We start from the raw sequence: 19,775 nt of genomic DNA on the forward strand, positions 1-19,775 counted from the left end.
CTAGGACTGCATTCTGTCTCTGGTGTTAGCTCCTGTTAATTGTTATTAAGACTCATGACTAATGGGTATCAACTAGTCACCCTGTATATTCTCCTTGCATGCATGTGTCATCCATCGTGTGGATGAGGACCAGTAATTATGAGAAATAAGCACGGCCCATATGAAATCTTGAAAAGCTAGTGTTTTTGAATGGCAAATATTTTAATCAAAAAAAAAAAAAAAAAAAAAAAAAAGAATGGGAAATAGAATTCTCAGCTAGCAATGCATCTAGTATAGTTATACTCATCTACTTCTTGCCAACGTTTTCTGCTGTCATAATAGACCTTGCCTGTGAAGTACTGCTCCTTTAATTGTATGCATTGAGCTCCATGACGGAAAACATGGTTCCCCTTTTTAGGTCAAATGCAATGCATTGTTAAAAGCATGATTCTGTACGATTGTTTGTTAGACACGTTCCTTCAATAATGAATTTTTTCTTCATTTTATACTGCAACTTTACAGTTCGGGAGGAATGGCGTAAGCGAAAGATGGAAAGAGCCAGGCAGCGTGAACTTGAAAAGAATGGAACCACCATCTGACAGTCCTAAATCGTTGAGGGGGTTAACAGCAACTCAACAAAGGGGTCTTTTGATCGATACGGCTTGTAATATCAGGTCCATCAGCTGTATACGTGTGTGCGCTATTATAACAGCTTTGTATGTATTATCATGTATCCAGATTCTGCAGCAAGAGAATATTTTATGCCAGATAACATGTAAAGTTTCTCTATGTAGTAGATGCTAGTGCTTTGACATTAACCTTGGCCTGTCCGTACAATTTACTTGTACTATAGCACCCTGCAATTGCTCTCAGTTCTTGTTATACCTTTGCTTTTACCTACAGAATACAAGTTAGCTATATTTGCCCTTGATAATTGGATTGTGTTTGATAAATCTTTCCAAAAACTGCTTTTGAGTGTCAAATTGCGAAAAAGATAATACTGTTAAAGTTCATTTTACAATTAGTATTATTTGAATATAGAAATTCATTTAAATATTTTTATGAAAGGACTTTAATAAGTTTTTATTTAGTTAAAGAACATAAAATAAAAATGTATATTAAGGTGGTTTAATAAATATAGATAGTTAAACCAAAAAGGGAAAAGGAGAAGAGGATCGTATTTGTACTTGACATATGTACGGATTAAATTAATGAGAGATAGTTTGGTAAACATAAATTTTTTTTTATAAGCATAAGTTTATCTTTTAAAAATAAATTGTTTGCTTCTATTTTTTAGAAAAAACAAATATTTGTAGTTTTTCTTCAACATGAGAATTGAGAATAACTGCTTATATGTTTTGCCAAACACATCAAAAAAGTTTTTTTTTTTTTTTTTTTTTTTTGACGTAAAAAGATATTTTTAGCTTCCTAAAACTAGCTAAATAGGCTATAATTCATTAATCTCTACATAATTGTTTGTGAAGCCAACATTCCACAGCTAATTATGAAGTTAGCCGTCTGTGTCAATTGATGATCTTTCAAATCAACTGTCTATATTTGTCCAGTAAGTTGACACGACGCAACTGTCAAGTCAGCATCATTATTCAGTTAGCTTCCTCGTCATCATCCAATCAGCAGTGCCACGCTATCGAATAGTTGTATAAATTCTTTTTCACAAACTCCAAGTTATATTTATCGCTTGAAATTTGAAGTCAAGAGAACTAATACAATTGTGCTTTGTGTACAGTCAAAACTTTTTCTAACAGCATCATTGGGTTAAAAAAAAAAAAAAAAATTATAAAGAATTGTTATTATACACCTGTAACAAAATTGACATTTAAATAATATTTCACTTTTATAGGCAAAATTTATGCATAAAATTTATTTTTTCAGTTTTAATTGTCAAATTTTAAGCTTAATCACATTTGTATAACGAAGGAAAATCTTTTAATGATGAAAATATATATATTCATATGATATTTTTTGTCATAAATAGTGTATTAAAGAATCAAATATTTGGTTAAAATCTCTACACTTGTTATTGGTAATCATAGATATTTTAATTTTCTAAAATGATTAATTATTATATTACCAAAAAAATAAGATAACTGTTATATGTGAGGTAATTTTACAAAGAGCGTACTGTTATAAAGTTGGTTGTTGCTGTTATAGGTGAAATGCTATTATAGAGAAGTAAAATATAACACAAAAAAATTGGTTCCGAAAAAACTTGGCAGTTATAAAAAGGTATTAATATATGCGGATGTCGTTATAGAGAGATCTGACTGAATTTTCATGACTTTCTACATCCCAATAATGTTTGGTTGCAAATCCTACTTTTGTGGTTGCTTCTCTACATTTCCATCAATCAAACACTCAAATTAACATATAACTCGGACTCTCCAAAAATATCATCGGGTATGTCAAATCCATTTTTGAAGGATCGGACATGGGTGTGTTTAAACATATTTGGAGAGTACGAGCAACATAATGAATTAACTCTCGACAAATGTCATCAACTTCACTTGTTGGCGATTCAATAATGTAAACATATGCATGAATAGTAACATTTACAAAGATAAAAGAGTAGAGATGTATCCAAATAGCAGATTGAGTTTCCCCTATTAAGTACAAAATCTGACAGTCGAAGCATCACAGCTCAAGTTTTTGAAATAACTTGGCCAAATCAAGCAAAAAGAGATTACTTAGGGTATTTCAATAGGGTAAACAGCAAAATGAGAAAAAAAATAGGCTTAAGAAACAGGGAGAATTCAATCATTTGAAATAAACTTGCATTGCCATATTCAGAGGGAAAATCTGGTAGTAACATATTTGGAAAATCCTCTCAAAATCCCAGCATCCCTAATTTGGACCACATAGTAAAGTGATCCCCCTTTATCTAGCAAAAGCATTTGAACTTACCTCTGGTTGGCTAACCAGTAGCACGATATAAGTACAATCTTCTGTACAGAATAAGCAGTTTGATCTTCATATATACAAGCTATTACTACAACCTACAAAAGCTCTTCCAATCAAGAACATCAGTAGTGGGTTAGCTCTAGCAAGGAGATGCATCAGTTAAAAAGTTACCTTCCAGAGCGCGGGTAGTGAAAAATTGCAATATAGTTTTCTTCATTCTTCTAGCTAGTCATTGAACACCATGCTATTTACAACATAGGATCTACCAGCTGATGAAAGAACTGCAATAGGAGCAACTAGTTTTAGCAATAGGCTGATATCTTCATGATCAAAATCTTTCCCCTGGTAGGTTGCTTCCCTGACAAAAAAAGGTATCAGCAGTAAGCACAACGATTTCCAGAACCAGTAATTGTGGCAGAGGTTAAACAATATATTATCAATTTCAATTATGCAAACAACAAATGGCTGTGAAAAAATCCTTGAAGTAGCACTGAAGGGGTATATGACTAGAAAAAACTCTGAAAGGATAAACGATAACTAGCACTGAGCAAAGGAGAACAATTGACACTTTTGAAAGAAGAGGGAGTGTGATCTCTCGGTAATATTGCACACATAGAAAAAAGCAACAAAGGTGCCTTCTCGACAATTTAGTTCAACAGCACTTAATGAAAAGATGGGTAAATTCAATCTCTTATCTTACTTGACAGCAGGCATCAGCTAATACAATACAAACAGCACTAGTTGGTTACGGAAGCACATTCAGTACAAATTGAGTATCATAAAGCTAACAAAAATAATTTGAGTTAAAACATATAGACACCGCGTGGAGCCTTTATAGAAAATTCTCCCCACAAGAAGGAAGAATCTTACTCAAAGTCCCTGGAGGTGCAAATCATAAATAGTGTTGTTTAAAGTGGGTGTGTGTGTGTGTGTGTGTGTGGGTTGGGGGCGGTTGATCCGAAAATCGAAATTAAGGAGGAGGTGGCAATACCAAAAACAGAGTTTCACCCGCAGACTCCTTACAAGGAGTCGGATTAGTAAAAGACAAAACACGATATTTCGAGATCCATTAAAAGATAAAAGAAGCAAAAAGAGAAAAGGGAAGATCATATCGCTTCTGTGTATTACTATGACAAGAAGCATTACTCTGCGTTTGACAGAAGTCGCTATTACTTCTTTTTACAACCGAGAAACTCCAAAGGACCAGCTGGCATACGATTCAAGACTCGTGGATAATGGGTATGTCCCTCTACTTTTCTTCACATGAATATCAGGCTTTTGACTGCAACGGAGTCAGATCTCGTGACATGCGCCTAATCCACACATCACATTTATGAGCCTTACCACGGAGTGAAAGCTCCAGGAGTAATTGTCTATTACTAATACATAAGAAATATATCCAACTCCTAGATACATTACAATATATCCATAATCTACCGCTTACATAAGCTTCCTACAAATGAAATTTTCAACTAATGGAAGATTAACGTACTAATACCTCTGTCTCAATATAGTTTGTCGTGTTTTTCATTTACACATCCCTTAAAAAAGCATTAATAAGGGTAGCGTTTTAACTATTTTATCCTCTTAAAATATTTCACCATGTGATCTATCCCCAATAAATATTTATTCTATATTTGCACCAACTCCATCAATGATGTACTCCCTCTCTTAAATACTGCTTATCTCAAACGGCTTATATACGAAAGGCAACCTGGACAGGCATTATTAAAAATACGATGGAGAAGGAGTTAAAGATTAAAAGCAATTAATTGCCCCACTAAATGTTTAGAGGCACAAGGCAGAACTAACTTTTTTGGTATGTGAACTCATAACATCAGCCCATTGATGTAATTAACACAAAAGGTAAAATGGGAAAAACTACTTAATTTAATCCTGATTTTTTAAGATGACAAGTATTTTGAGACGGATTTTTTTTTTTTTTTTTTTTTTTTTTTTTTGAGAATGATTATTTTGAGACAAATATTTTTAGAAGTATTTTGAGAGGGATACTTTTAGAGGTATTTTGAGACGAATATTTTTAATAAGGACTTCAAGTATTTTTAGACGGAGGGAGTACTTATCAACATGTAATGTCAATTCTTATAAGAGCATGTTTTAGGTCCATTTCCAAAATAAAACCTCCCCTCGAACGAGGTTGATATTTTTATAAATTAAATATTATATCAAGCTTCTTGACATCTTCGCAACTAATTATTATACTTTTTCACATTTCAAAACCTCACTTTTTACCCCCCATTTACAACCCGAGATAATTTATTATACTCTAGGGTGTTCAGTAAGCTTACTTTATAAGCACTAGCACTTTTCAGCTTATAAGAGTCCTAATCTAGACAAGACTTTTTATTACTTTATCTAGATATTTTGGTAATCAACAAAGAACCATTTCTAAAATAAAACCCCTAACGCCCACTCAATTCCATGTAAATTACATTTAAGTTTATATTTTCTGTAAAATCTTTAAGGGCATTTCAATGATTTTAACAGAAAAAATGCTTATTATCAATTTCAGCCCTGCTAATCAACCACGTAACTGCTTATTCTTAAAATCAACTTCAGTATTTGATGTTTGTCAGCTACTTTTAATCAACAAAACCAAAAGGACTCTAGATCTAATAGTTAGTCATAGTATTTGACAGCGATCTCCGGGTCAACTTGCAAACTTCGACTATGTCACTAAAAACCTGCTATTTCTACTAGCACAAGTAACGAGTAACTCTATCTGCCAAGACAAGCAGATGAGGAAAAACATCTATCGTTTTCGTCCCGCTCTCCTTCGGTTTTTACCTGCTTCATTGACTGCCAGGTCATCTTCTTAGGTGTCAAAAAAGGTCGTACAACTGTTATGGGACAAGGAATTACTTCTCAGCAGCTGTGCAAAGAACTCCTTTGACATGAAATCAGAGGGGATCTATCAGGCGCAGAGCACAACTAGTTAGTAACAACATCATGCTCTAAACGATTAAAAAGAAAACCAAGGAGGGAAAGGGGAATTCTTCTTAACCAGCATTAAAAGAAGTTCAAATCCATTCAACGAGTCAGTTAGTATGCATTAAAACTGCCTATAGTATGTTGAAAAGAACTCAACAAAGCAATTTCAGTCCTCTATAAAAAATGATGCTGAATGCCATTACAAATTTGAGTTCAACAGGAATAATTGACTTGAATGTTTGAATTACCTCAGCAAATGATGTGCCAGAAATGGCTGCTGCATCATTTTCAAAATTAGATAAACTAGTATAAGTTAGTCAATCACAGATGGCAAGCTTCCCTGTCCATTCATCTGCTACACCATAATCAATACTGATCTCCTTTAGAGGGGGGATATTCTCCATTGCAAAGACCATCAAGTGGGGGAAAGATACATGGTTGTGATCATAAAGCACTGGTTGCACCATAACATTGGGGCTTGAACTGTGACTCATATAACATGCTACATTCCTCATTCTAGAAACATCCATCGCAAAATCCAGAGGAGGAATGGAGGGGTATGCTGGCCGCACATAGTTAGGATATATTTGCGACAAATCTCCCCATTCTGCCCATCTCTCAGGAAAGCGATTTGGATAGACTAAACTATCACCATTCATTGTAAAAATTTGGGCTTGCTCTCGTGTGAGTACAACCCCAGTAAATTCACAGATAAACGACCCAGCTTGGATCAAGTCCAGTGACCGAACTCCCCAACCAGTCTCTCTAGACCGAAACACTTCAAATCTGTTCCTCAAACCTTTCTGACTCACTCGATTCCGACAAGTCGGAGGACATCGACAATGTGGTCCACATTCGAAAACTAACGGTTTGCCTCTCAACAATATCCCATTATAGTCATAGGCAAATTGGCCACCATTTCTCAAAGCACAAAAACAATTATCTCCACACCCATCAACACACTCACAGCCATTACCACTGCCCACATTCTGATAGACATATGGAGGATAAACAGTCTTCACCAGATAATCAAAATAAATCGGATCGTGATTATCATCGATATCGTTGAAAAGAAAAACTGGCACGTTTTCTTTTTTCCTTGATATATCGAGACTAACATAACCAGTAGGCCTTGCCACCAAAGGTCTAATCCTAAGATTCTGTGCAAAACGAAGAATGGCACTTCCCATCTCTTCCTGATTCTCTATCCTAACAAGCTTGTATTTATACACTCCGAATCCAGACCTTCCAATATCAAACCAGCATTCAACAATTCGATACAACCCATCATACACATACACTTTACCACTAGCACTTCCACTTCCTTCATATTTAAATCCACGAATTACCCTTACCTCAATTCCGTAATGCATACTTCTCTCCAACGCCAAATTCCCACATTCGAGCTTCTGATGCACACATTGCCTCGAGTACTTATCCTGTCCACCGTGCCCCGTATAAATAATCACATCTCCACCATCTTGATCATCCTCATATCCACCCGAAACAATCACACTCGTAGCAATCGGCTCCCTATTCGAACTCTGACTAGCAGGTACATAATCAATACCAGCTTGAGCCTGCCCGTGTAATCCAACAACACAAAGCTCCATTCTAAAAAAGAACACATCCCCAATAAGCACACCAGGAATCGCCCCAACAATCCGCTTATCGCGATTCATCCACAACCCATGTTCTCTCAATATCTGACAAGCTTTCAAATCACCTCTAGTCCTCCTATGAGGACCCAAATGCTGACTATTATCATCCTCCGCCATCGATAGAATACGCAAAGAATCATACAGCATTCTTGTTTTCCTAACAGCATCTCGAAAATAACGTTGATCTTCAGGTTTAAGATCTGTCACTCTAACCAACTCAGATGATCTTTGTGGATACTTCTTTCTAGGAACCACAATCTCTGAAACCTGGTAACAAGAATCAGGTTAACAAGATAATAATGCAGAAACGAAAAACACTGAAATTTAAAGATACGCGAAATTCGAGAATAAAATCACACCTGATTATCATTGTTATTAACAGGAACAATGGCACGTGAATCAGGGTCTTCAACAACCTCGGTATTTTCAACAACCTCAATATCTCCGAAACGTTGCATTCTTTTAGCAAAAGCTTCTTTAAAGAGTTCAGAAATGCGATTATATTCGGAATAAACATTGTTTTCTTCAGTCAAACCAGGTGGGATTTCAGGTAATTGTTGTTGTGTGTTGTTGTTATTACGGGTAAAAGGTGAACTAGAACTAGAGTTGTTGGAGTTGTTGTTAAAATTAGGACTAGGGTTGGAAAAAAATGGTGTTGTTTGGAGATCAGCTTGTGTGTGTTCATCAAGTGGTTCAAGTTTTGGTTCAATTTTTGGTATAATTCTTGGATTTGGGGTTGTAGAAGATGTGAAATTTGTGGATTCAGGTTGAAGATTAAGGTCTTGAAATGGAACAAGAGATCCCATTTTAAGTTTTGTAGATGAAAATGGGTTTTTTTGGTTGTTTAGAACATGAAAGAGAGAGAGAAATTAGGGGTTTGTAGAGATGTTTTGACAGAGGTTTTGTTAATGGAAAATGCAGCAAAAGGGTCTGAGTGTGTCAAGAACAAAAGTTGTTGAAGAAGAAGAACAATTTATTAGAATAGATTATCAAAATCTATAGTAAATAAATAATAAAAAATTTATATTTGTGGACAAAAATGTCCTCAACTCCTTTTTGTCGGCGGAATATATCGATAGTCCCTTAAATTTCGTGAATTTTATTTAAACACTCGAACTATACGCTTCAAGTGTTTGTTATATAGATAAGTTAATCGATTTAATTATACGTATTAGCCTTAACAAGCTGTAAAACTTTGGCATGTTCCAATTGAGGCCGATTTGTTTAACCGAAGAAGGTGACATATTTTATATGATTAATTTATTTATGTAATGGACACATGAGAATACGCTTATTTAAATAGGGGTAAATTTAAAAAATAATTAATACCTTATGTAAAAGAACACTTATTTTGACTAAAACAAAAAATTAAATGGACACTTATTATGGTCCAAAAAGAGTGTTTTTTAAATTAAACTTCATATCCAGTCAAATTACATCGCATCGAAACTAAGAAAGTATTAATAATAGTCAAATGTATAATTTCACTTTGTTGGGATATACAATCTGCGACTTAATACAGAAATATAGTACAAAAGCCAGTGGATTAAGATAAAATATTTAAGCTCTCAAAATGGATTTAAGAGTTTACCCTTTAAAGTAATGCTTATGTAATGGAAGTTTGGGGAGTGAATGAAAAGATTTGTAGAGTTTAAACTTTAAAGTAAAGCTTCTGCAATGGAAGTTTGGGGAGTGCATGAAGAGATTTGTACTTTTAACTGTTTAGATTTTTTAGAATATAATAAGCATATAGGGATTTTCTATAGTAGATCTTAATTTACTTTGGGTTGGATTTACTTTTTGTTAATTTGTCAGAATTACAAGTCTTTGGTTTAAACATCCAAGGGGTTAATGTTTTAGAAGCTTTTATGTTTTGAATAAGAGTTTTACCATCATATATAGTAAAACAACTTATTAAGCACACCATATGTGAAAATCTTAAAATAATTTTATAATGTCTTTGCTTGATTCTACAAATAAGTAAAATATAAATAATTCCGAAATATAAGAGAACCACTTCAAAAAGTACATTAAAGACTATAATTGATTGAATTACATAAAATGGTTTTCTTTGAAGTGAATTCAGTTCATCCTTATCGAGTTTTAATCAGAAACAATACTCTCTTATTTATTTTTATTTGTGTGGATAACTCTCTTTGATGAAAATTACCATTAGTAGATATTTCTTTCAAATATGTGAGAAATATGCTAGTCAGAAAATGTTTTTGATGAATTTTCATTGGAAACTCCAATTTATCTAAGATTTTCCAATAAGACGACCATTCATGAAAAATCCGCCAACTTTTAGTACTAGTTGTTAAAGCTCTAAATAAATGAAAACTATAAACAAATATTTTAACTTTCTTTTCTCTTCTTCCTCCTCCTCCTCTGGATCTATAACGAATTTAACGGGTTCAACTGAATTCAGTACTTTCGACTTATAACAACAACATACCCAGTGTAATTACACTTATTTACACATACACAAATAAATTTTGATAATAATAATAAAAAATATAATCAATAGCTTTATTTTGAAATCAACTCTGAACATTAAATTCGCATCTATCTCCCTTGTTCTAGAACAACCCAAAAGGCCACATGTCCACAATCCTACCCCGCTCCCCCCCACCACCCTTTCTTTTTCACATTTGTTTATGCAATCCTTTGAATAAGAGGGCCTGATTTTTCCTTTAATAACCATGCTCTGACCTTGAACATGAATAAGAAATTCGATCCCTCATTCACAAAATTGAAGAAAACACACTTGAAAATATAATTGTGGAATCGTACAATTTTCTTTTTAGGGCAATTAGCACTTTCTGTCCTTCAAGTATTGATAAATTCTTATATGATTCGTGCGGTTTTTGGTAAGTACATTTAAACTTCAATTAATTGATATGTACACTTTTGATCCCTTTGACCGTGAATCTTCACAACTTTAATGAACTATTAAGGGTCAAAATCATTCAATTGTCGATGTGTTAGGTTAAAAATCACTGATTTCATATATATGGAATAAAAAACACACATTTTAATTAATTAAATATTAAATACGCTTATTCAAATATTATAACGATCAAATTAAAATTCATCAGTAATCGAGGAACCAAATGTCCAATTATCCCCTTTTTTTATTTGAAAAATAAAAGACAAAGTGATAACTCTTTTACACTTGACAGTTGGCCTATTTGTAGGATCCACTGATAAAAATATGCGCCTCTAAGTGCTTCTCATGAGGCAAACAAGTCTCATTTCAAATATTTATTATCATGATATCTTTGTACAAATAATCATCAACTGACAATTTAAATTAGTCCGGATTTTGCTATGGTTATCGAATACAGTTTGTGAAATTGAAAAAAAAAAAAAAAGAATCATGAACTGACAATTTCACAATTTTAATTATTATTATTGTTGTTATTAAATTTCCTCTTCTTCTATTAATTCTGTAAAATAAAAAGTCTCGTCTAGAGACAATTCTCAAAAGTATAATTATCTATTTAAATGAAAAACTACCAATCACTTGTTGTGAGTTGTTTTTATACAATTGACATCAACTTCTGTGTAATAACAAGTAATATTCTTAAATAACTCTTTACTTTGTCTCCATGAAAAATTTAAAGTAAAAGTTAAAAATATAGCAAAAGTCATCGTAAGCCTTAAAATAAGAATAAGAATAATTAACTTTCAACATACTATAATTTAATAAAATAGGCAATTGAAATTTGGAATTTGGAAATGTAATCATCAATCACAAAAACAATGGCCAAATGCTAATACGAGGACAACACTTCTAATTTCTTATGGGAATTCAATCATCAATTTCTTACTTTTCTCTCTTGAAATAAATTTTATGTATTTAAAAGTTACACAAAGTATTATAGCAAATAATAACCTGTAATGATTACAAATAAATTGAAATTTTTGAAATAAATAAGGAAAATATATGAGATGCACCATAAAGTTGTCCAAAAAAGTCATTTACATACTTTAACTTTACAGACGGCCAATTATTTCCTTGTTTTCATTTATTAATTTTTTATTTTAACCGATATTGATATCATATAAAATGAAACGGATGGAAGCTTATGAGAACCCTATGCCAGTGGTTGTTGTTTAGGTAAAAGACATCATTATATGGGACCCACAAAGCACACATCCCAATGAATTTGTCAAAGTCAAGAAAGTAAGAGGTTATACTTCCTTTTGGCGTTAACATCAAATCAATAAATGCATAAAACGTTTCGTTTATATGCACTTATTATTTAAAATAACAATTAATATATATTTTCACGTTACTTCACCACTAATGATGATATATTTAAGTTATTTGATAAAAACAACGGATGTATATGAATTATTTCCTTAGTGATAGCTTTTGGATAAAGATTACACAAAATATTTTTTATATATCATAAGTTGTTATAATTACAAACAATTGATTAGTAAAAAATATAAGAAAAATAATAGTATTGGTAACCTTTAAAACAATATCGATATCATATAAAATGAAACAGATAGAATAATCTAAAAAGAGAATCAAATGTTAGTGGTTGTTGTTTAGGTAGAAGGTACCAATATATGAATGGGACCCACTACCTCAACTTGTTGTCATCCACACTACACATGACTCAAGAAATCTGACAAAATCAAAAAAAAAAAAAAAAGGTAATAAATACATTACACGTATCTTTCGCTATTTACATCGAATTAATAAATGCATGAAACATATAAACTAATGGGATCCACTACCTCAACTTGTTTCCCTCCACAATGCACGTGTCCCAAGGAATCCGACGAAGTCATAACAGTAATATGTAACGTACCTTTCAACGTTTACATCAAATTAATAAATACATGAAAAGTTAATTTATATATTTATTACATATAATTATTTATGATATATATCCACTTCAATTCATCATTAATCATAATATATTTAAGTAAATTTGATATAAACACCAAAGGTATGTAAATTATCTCCTTGGTGTTGGCTTTTGAGTTTGTTCTAAGTTTATATGTTAGTTGTGTCTTAGTCCTTTTACTTTGCAGGACTTCTTTTTTTTTTAGTTTTCTTAACAAAATCTAATTTATAAGATGTAAACAAAAATGTTCTGCAACAAAAAGGTTCTGGCACTTATGGAAATACGATTTATGATAAATGGTAGTTTCGACTATTCATACATAATGACGTGCCTGCTGACCTTGAGTTCTAAAAGCCGGAAATTTCAATTTTTTTTTTTTTTTTTGTGGCAAAAAGGTCAAAAAACTTTGAATTTTCCGCCAAAGCCCGAAATTTTCATTTGCCCTCCATCTGTTTGAGATTTATTTCGTATAATTTGATTAGGCACAAAAATTTAAAGAATAAATCAAACCCAAGCACAATTTGTGCAAGTGAAGCCAGGAAGACTTGAAAAATGAAGGACGAGAATGGCCTATGGTGAGTCTTATGTGAAGGGACTTGGAAGAATTTTGAATGTGAGCTAATAAGAAAGAAAGAAAGAGTTTTTTAAAATGTGTAGTGTTGAATATACCATAATATTTGTATAGCTCTAAAAGTATTCTCATTAAAGAATTATATATAAAAGCATCTTTATTTTTTGTTTGAACTGATTAGTAAGAAAATAATACCAAAAAAAGTTGACGGGGGGTCATACTTATAATGCAGTAACTCCTAAACTAAGAGTCTAGGCATCCATATAAATTCAGTAATGCAAATCCACCTCTAATGGCTGTATCGGGAGATAAAATACGTTCATTCTTCACCAGATTCAGATGTCTCAAATTTGAATTTTTGGGAATGAAAAATCTTTTGATAAGGAACCCTTCTCCTTTCTAATGGGTTGTACATGATACAATATGTATTGATCGAGTAAGTAAGTATCAGATATCATTTGTTTATATTAAAAAAAAAAAAAAGTAACACTCTACTTATGTACTACTGCTAGCCTGTTATTAGTATTCGTTTGAAAAATAGGGGTGGAGGGGCGGGAGTTGGGGGGGGGGGGGGAGTGTTAGTTAGAAATGGTTGAATAGATATGATTTTCAATCATTTTTCATGCTTACCACATCTTTATTGATAGCAACAACGTATATAAAACAAAATTGTATTTAACTCACTTTTCATTCTTCAGTTTGTTACTACTTGTTTTGCTTGAAAACTCATCTTTCATGATAGGTCCACATTATATTCTATCCCTATTACTTGCTTGATAGAGTCTTCTCCTGGACATATTCACTTCAGTTGAAGTTGGCAGTCATCATGGCCAAATTTGAAGTTTATAAGTTTTAAGTTTATCACTGAATTCATATCTCATTCTAATTATTGAGTCACAATTAAATACTTATATATATTTAATGAATGGGACAATACAAATATATTCCAAGCAAAAGATACTAAATTCCTCCGAATTTATATCCAATATTGTAGCTCTTTCCTCGACATATATCCTACTCTTTTTGCAATGTGAAACGATAAGATAAAGAATAGCCAAAACTTTATAACCCATAATCCCATATACAAATGAGCTTCATAAGATAAAAATGATAATATATTTTTGTTCCATAGATTGGGGTAAATATGATAAAGGTGACTCATACTTGCTTTTGAGACGTCATATGTTCAAATTCTAGGTACTATGCTTTTAACATTTTAATAGAGATCCGCTTAAATAAAACACATGTTCTGTAAGAATTTATATAGTCAACATCAACTTTCATAAAATTGAGGCATGATAATCGTATTTGTTGTAACATGCTCAAATATATAAGTTATTCACATCTCATATTATTCAAAAAGTTCACATACTCTGAATTTTCGATAAGTTATTCACATGTCACCCAATCAGGGGCGAAGCCAACTTCGAAGAAGGTGGTCAGGTGTACGCCCTTCGCCGGAAAATTACGTGGTATACATAAGTTAAATGTTAGCGATTATGCGTATATATTTAATTTTACACACCCTTAACATAAGTGAGAAGAAAATTTGCACACCCTTAGCCAAATTTCTGGCTCCGCCACGGTACCAAATAGAGAACATAATTGTGCGAAAGTTATTGAATTTTCAATTTTACTATTTGAAACAAAATGACAAGTGAGAACTCTTTCATAGTTGACAAATACCCTTTTGTAGGATCCAAAACCTTTGAAATTTATGATCCAAAACAATTCTGAAATATTTGTATGATTGTTAATCATCTAGTATATAAAGATTACATTCTTTTTAGGACGGAATAAAAAGAAAAATGTGAAACATAAATTGGGACAAAGGGAGTAATACTTTCTTTTCCAAATTTCACGTCCAAACACCCACTAAATATGCAACGGGCAGGGACGTGTTTTGTTCCATCTTTATAATTATTGGGGCTCAAATTCAATTTTGGTGCAAGTATTTGGGGGTAATTATCTAATTTTACGTGTACCTCCGTCACTGAGTTCGAACCTGCAAAAGATTTGTAAAGCAGGGCGATAGATAGCCCAGCCGCAACGGTGTGTGTTAATTGTTACCACTCACTTCCAACTTGGTAATAATGGCGAGAATGGCGTGCTCTCAGCTTCTTCCTTCAATGGCAGTTCCACTAAAGTCTTCTTTCTTCAATGCTTCTTCTTTAAGACTCTCATAAAAATATTACGCTCTATGTGATTTTCATGAGGTACAGAGGTCACGACTCAAATGTTACTGTCAAAGTTTAATTATCATTTTGCTCGAAAATAAATTACTCCCGATCCTATTATGTATAACCTCTTCTAGGGATGTTTTTACACATTTGACATTCACTTTTCATAATAACAAATAAAATATTTTAAGGAGATAAAAGAATTTAAGTAAAGTTGACTAATAACAATAATATATTTTAAAAGTCATTAGGCTTAAGATAAAATACAAATTTGTTTTTAAATTGTAAACATAAAAGCATGGTATATTTTGCGCTGCTTTCATCAAAAGAATATTACGAAGAAAGTTAAATTTCGATTACATACAATTTTAAAAGGTAGGCAATCTCAAAATCCAGCAAACCTAATTCAATTATCAATATAGCGTGAACATTTCTAATTGGATGAAAATAAAAATAAACAAAAAGTATCAAGTCACGATGCTTGTAATTCTCAGGGGCAAAACAATGAATGGATGAGAAATGACAACACTTCATCTTAAGCAATTCTTTTAATGATGATTAAACCAAATATCATAGATTATAAAATAAATAATTACAAATAGGGGAAAGGGTCAAAAATACCCCTCTACTTTGGAAAAAGAGTTAAAAACATCCTCCATTATAAATTTGGGTAAAAAATATCTCTCCGTCATTATAGTTTTCAAGTATGCCATGTCTTAACGGAAATCCACAAAATAACCGAATTCATTTTTAAACCCGCTCCATTTAAACCCGACTCAACTAAATAAAAAACCCATATGGGTTACCCGCTTCTATGCCTAGTGGCTCCAATGTAGGACTCGGGAACAAGTTGGTCGTATATGGGTTTAAATTAAAAATAATTTAATTTAAACTTCTAAGTTTACCATTAATGAGATCATTTATCGTCGTATCAATATTTATGACTCATTGAGATCACATATTTCAAAAGTCTTAGTCCTTCCGGTAAATTATTAGTGTTCTTTTAGACTTTGGCGCACTCCTGTAAAAATAGTACTAACTCCTAGAAAAAATAGATATTTTTGACTAACTTACTCTTAAATAAATGGTACCTATTTAATACAGTTTCTTGATTTCCTAAAAATACACTTATCTAAATAGGGATAAATTTAAAAAATAATTAATATCTTCTTAATTATGTAAAAGAACATTTATTTTGACAAAAACGAAAAGACTAAATAGACACTTATATGAGTGTTTTTTTATTAAATTTCGTGTCCAGTCAAAATACGTCGCGTGGAAACCAAGGAAATATTAATAACAGTCAAATATATAGTTTGACCTTGTTGTGATATACAATCTGTTATTAATTAATAATATAAAAAAAACATACTACAAAAGCTAGTGGATTATGATAAAATCTTTATACTTTGTTTGGCACAAAGTATAAATTTATCCCAAGATAAATTTATACCCTCTACCAAAAATAGTACAAAAATTAGTTTATATCCCAAAACATGCCTTCTACCAAACGACCTTTAAAGTAATGCTTGTGTAATGGAAGTAGGGGGAGCACATGAAAAGATTTGTACTTTTAACCGGTTGGAGTTTTTAGAATGTAATAAGCATATATGGATTATCCTATAGTAGATCTTGACGTACTTTGGGTTGGATTTAATATTTATAATTTGTCAGAATTACAAACCTCTGGTTTAAACATCCCGGGGTTAATGTTTTAGAAGCTTTCGCGTTTTGATTTAGAGTTTCACCATCATATATAGTAGAATAACTTATTAAGCACACCATGAAAATCTTAAAATAATTTTATAATGTATTTGCCTGATTCTACAAATAAGTAAAATACAAATAATTCCGAAATATAAGAGAACCACTTCAAAAAGTAAATAAATGACTATAATTTATTGAATTACATAAAATGGTTTCTTTTGGAGTAAATTTAGTTCATCCTTACTGAGTTTTGCCGAGAAACAATACTCTCATTTATTTTTATTTGTGTGGATAACTCCCTTTGAGGAGAATTACCACTAGTAGATATTTCTTACGAATATGTGAGAAGTATGCTAGTCAGAAAATATTTTAGATGAATTTTCATTGGAAACTCCAATTTATGGACGAATTGTAGTAATAGTTGTTAAAGCTCTAAATAAATGAAAAATATAAACAAATATTTTAACTTTCTTTATAAACAAATATTTTAACTTTCTTTTCTCTTCTTCCTCCTCCTCCGATGGATCTAGAACGAATTTAACGGTTCAACTGAAGTCAGTACTTTCAACTTATAACAACAACATACCCAGTGTAATCGTACTTAATTACACATGTACAAATAAATTTTGATAATAATAATAATAATAGAAAGATATAATAATAATTTTATTTTGAAATCATTAACTCTGAACATTAAATTCGCCTCTATCTCCCTTGTTCTAGAACAACCTAAAAGAACATGTCCACAACAACCCCCGCCCCCCTCCTCTTTGCACATTTGTTTCTACTTTTCTACTTTTCCTTTGAATAAGAGGGCCTGATTTTTCGTTTAATAACCATGCTATGACCTTGGAACATGAATAAGAAATTCAATCCCTCATTCACAAAATTGAAGAAAACACACCTGGAAAATATAATTGTGGAAAAGTCTTAGAATTTTCTTTTTAGCACGGTCTGTCCTTCAAGTACTGATAAATTCTGATATTGATTCGTGTGGTTTTTGGTAAGCACATTTAACCTTCAATTAATTAATATAAGCAATTTTGATCCCTTTGATGGTAATCTTCACAACTTTAATGAATTATAAAGGACCAAACCGTTCAATTGGCAATGCGTTAGGTTAAAAAATCACTTATTTCCTATACAGGGACCAAAAACACACATTTTAATTAATTAAAGATTAAATACGCTTAATCAAATATTATAAAGATCAAATAAGAACTCATCAGTAAACAAGGTGCTTTTCACGAGGTGAAGAAGTCTCATTTCAAATATTTGCACAGTATCTTTGCACAAATAATCATCAACTGACAATTTAAATTAGTCCGGGTTTTAATATGGGTATCGAATACAGTGTGTGAAATAAAAAATAGAGTCACGAACTGACAATTTAAATCACAATTTTAAGTTTTATTATTATTATTATTATTATTATTATTATTATTATTATTATTATTATTATTATTATTACTATTATTATTATTATTATTATTATTGTTGTTGTTGTTGTTGTTGTTGTTGTTGTTATTAAATTTCCTCTTCTTCAATTAATTATGTAAAATAAAAAGTCTCGTCTAGACACCATTCTCAAAGTATAATTGTCTATTTAACTGAAGAACTGTCAATCACTTGTTCTGAGTTGCGATTACAATTAACATCAACTTCTGTGTAATAACAAGTAATGTTCTTAAATTACTCTTTACTTTGTCTCCATGAAAAATTTAAGTAAAGTTGAAAATATAGCAAAAGTCACTGTAAGCCTTAAAATAAGAATAAGAATAATTAAACTCTCAACATACTACTATAATTTAATAAAATAGGCAATTTGAAATTTGGAAATGTAATCATCAATCTCAAAAGAATGGCCAAACGCTAATACGAGGACAACACTTCTAACTTCTTATGGGAATTCAATCATCAATTTCTTACTTTTCTCTCTTGAAATAAATTTTATGTATCTAAAAGTTACACAGCGTATTATAATAAATACTAATAATTTGTAATGATTACAAATAAATCGAAAATTTTGAAATAAATAAGCAAAATATATAAGTTGCACCATAAAGTTGTCCAAAAAAGTCATTTACATACTTTAACTTTACGGACAACTTATTATTTCCTTATTTTCATTTATTAATTTTTTATTTTAAATCAATATTGATATCATATAAAATGAAACGGATGAAAGCTAAAGAGAATGCTATCCCAATGATTGTTGTTTAGGTAAAAGACATCATTATATGAGACCCACAAAGCACACATCCCAATGAATTTGTCAAAGTCAAGAAAGTCAGAGGTTATACTTTCTTTCGGCGTTAACATTAAATCAATAAATACATGAAACGTTTCGTTTATATATACTCATTATTTAAAATAATAATTAATATATATTTTCACGTTATTTCACCTCTAATGATGAAATATTTAAGTTGTTTGATAAAAACAACGGATGTATATGAATTATTTCCTTAGTGATAGCTTTTGGATAAAAATTACCCAAAATATTATGTCTCATAAGTCGTTATAATTACAAATAATTGAAAATTTAGTAAGAAAAATAATTGTACTGGTAAGGGGTAACTTTTAAAACAATATCAATATCATATAAAATGGAGTGGAGTAATCTAAAAAGAGAATCAAATGCTAGTGGTTGTGGCTTAGGTAGAAGGAACCATTATATGGGACCCACTACCTCAACTTGTTGTCATCCACAATACACATGACCCAATAAATTTGACAAAGTCAAAAGTAATATGTACACAAACGTATCTTTCATTGTTTACATCGAATCAATAAATGCATGAAATATATAAATTAATGGGAACCCACTATCTCAACTTGTTGCCCTTCACAATGCAAGTGTCCAAAGGAATCCGACAAAGTCATGACACTAATATGTAATGTACCTTTGAGTGTTTATATTAAATCAATAAATGCA

General features: G+C 31.5%; 2 protein-coding genes across 3 annotated transcripts in view; one reads left to right on the forward strand and one right to left on the reverse strand.

Annotated features, from left to right (window-relative positions):
• Nucleotides 1–913, forward strand: part of LOC132061558 (uncharacterized) — a gene marked incomplete at its 5' end in the record, with an annotated part of 29,211 nt that extends 28,298 nt beyond the window's left edge. Inside the window, one exon of the mRNA XM_059454347.1 lies at nt 502–913. Within this exon, the coding sequence (XP_059310330.1) occupies nt 502–578 (77 nt within the window). The remainder of the gene's footprint in view (nt 1–501) is intronic.
• Nucleotides 914–2,754: 1,841 nt separating this feature from the next.
• On the reverse strand, nt 2,755–8,470 carry LOC132041191 (histone-lysine N-methyltransferase family member SUVH9-like). 2 transcript variants are annotated; one of them, XM_059432074.1, is made up of 3 exons: nt 7,871–8,470; nt 6,099–7,778; nt 2,755–3,179 (listed from the first exon to the last, which is right to left on the reverse strand). In XM_059432074.1, exons 1-2 carry the CDS (start codon nt 8,315–8,317, stop codon nt 6,168–6,170), a joined length of 2,058 nt encoding a protein of 685 aa, XP_059288057.1. In that variant the 5' UTR covers nt 8,318–8,470; the 3' UTR covers nt 2,755–3,179; nt 6,099–6,167. The 2 variants fall into 2 exon arrangements, with proteins under 2 accessions (XP_059288057.1, XP_059288033.1); XM_059432050.1 differs by having other exon boundaries at nt 2,755–3,256.
• Between the last annotated feature and the right edge of the window lie 11,305 nt (nt 8,471–19,775).

The sequence above is a fragment of the Lycium ferocissimum genome, chromosome 1 (genome assembly GCF_029784015.1).
Source record: "Lycium ferocissimum isolate CSIRO_LF1 chromosome 1, AGI_CSIRO_Lferr_CH_V1, whole genome shotgun sequence".
Lineage (NCBI taxonomy): Eukaryota > Viridiplantae > Streptophyta > Magnoliopsida > Solanales > Solanaceae > Lycium > Lycium ferocissimum.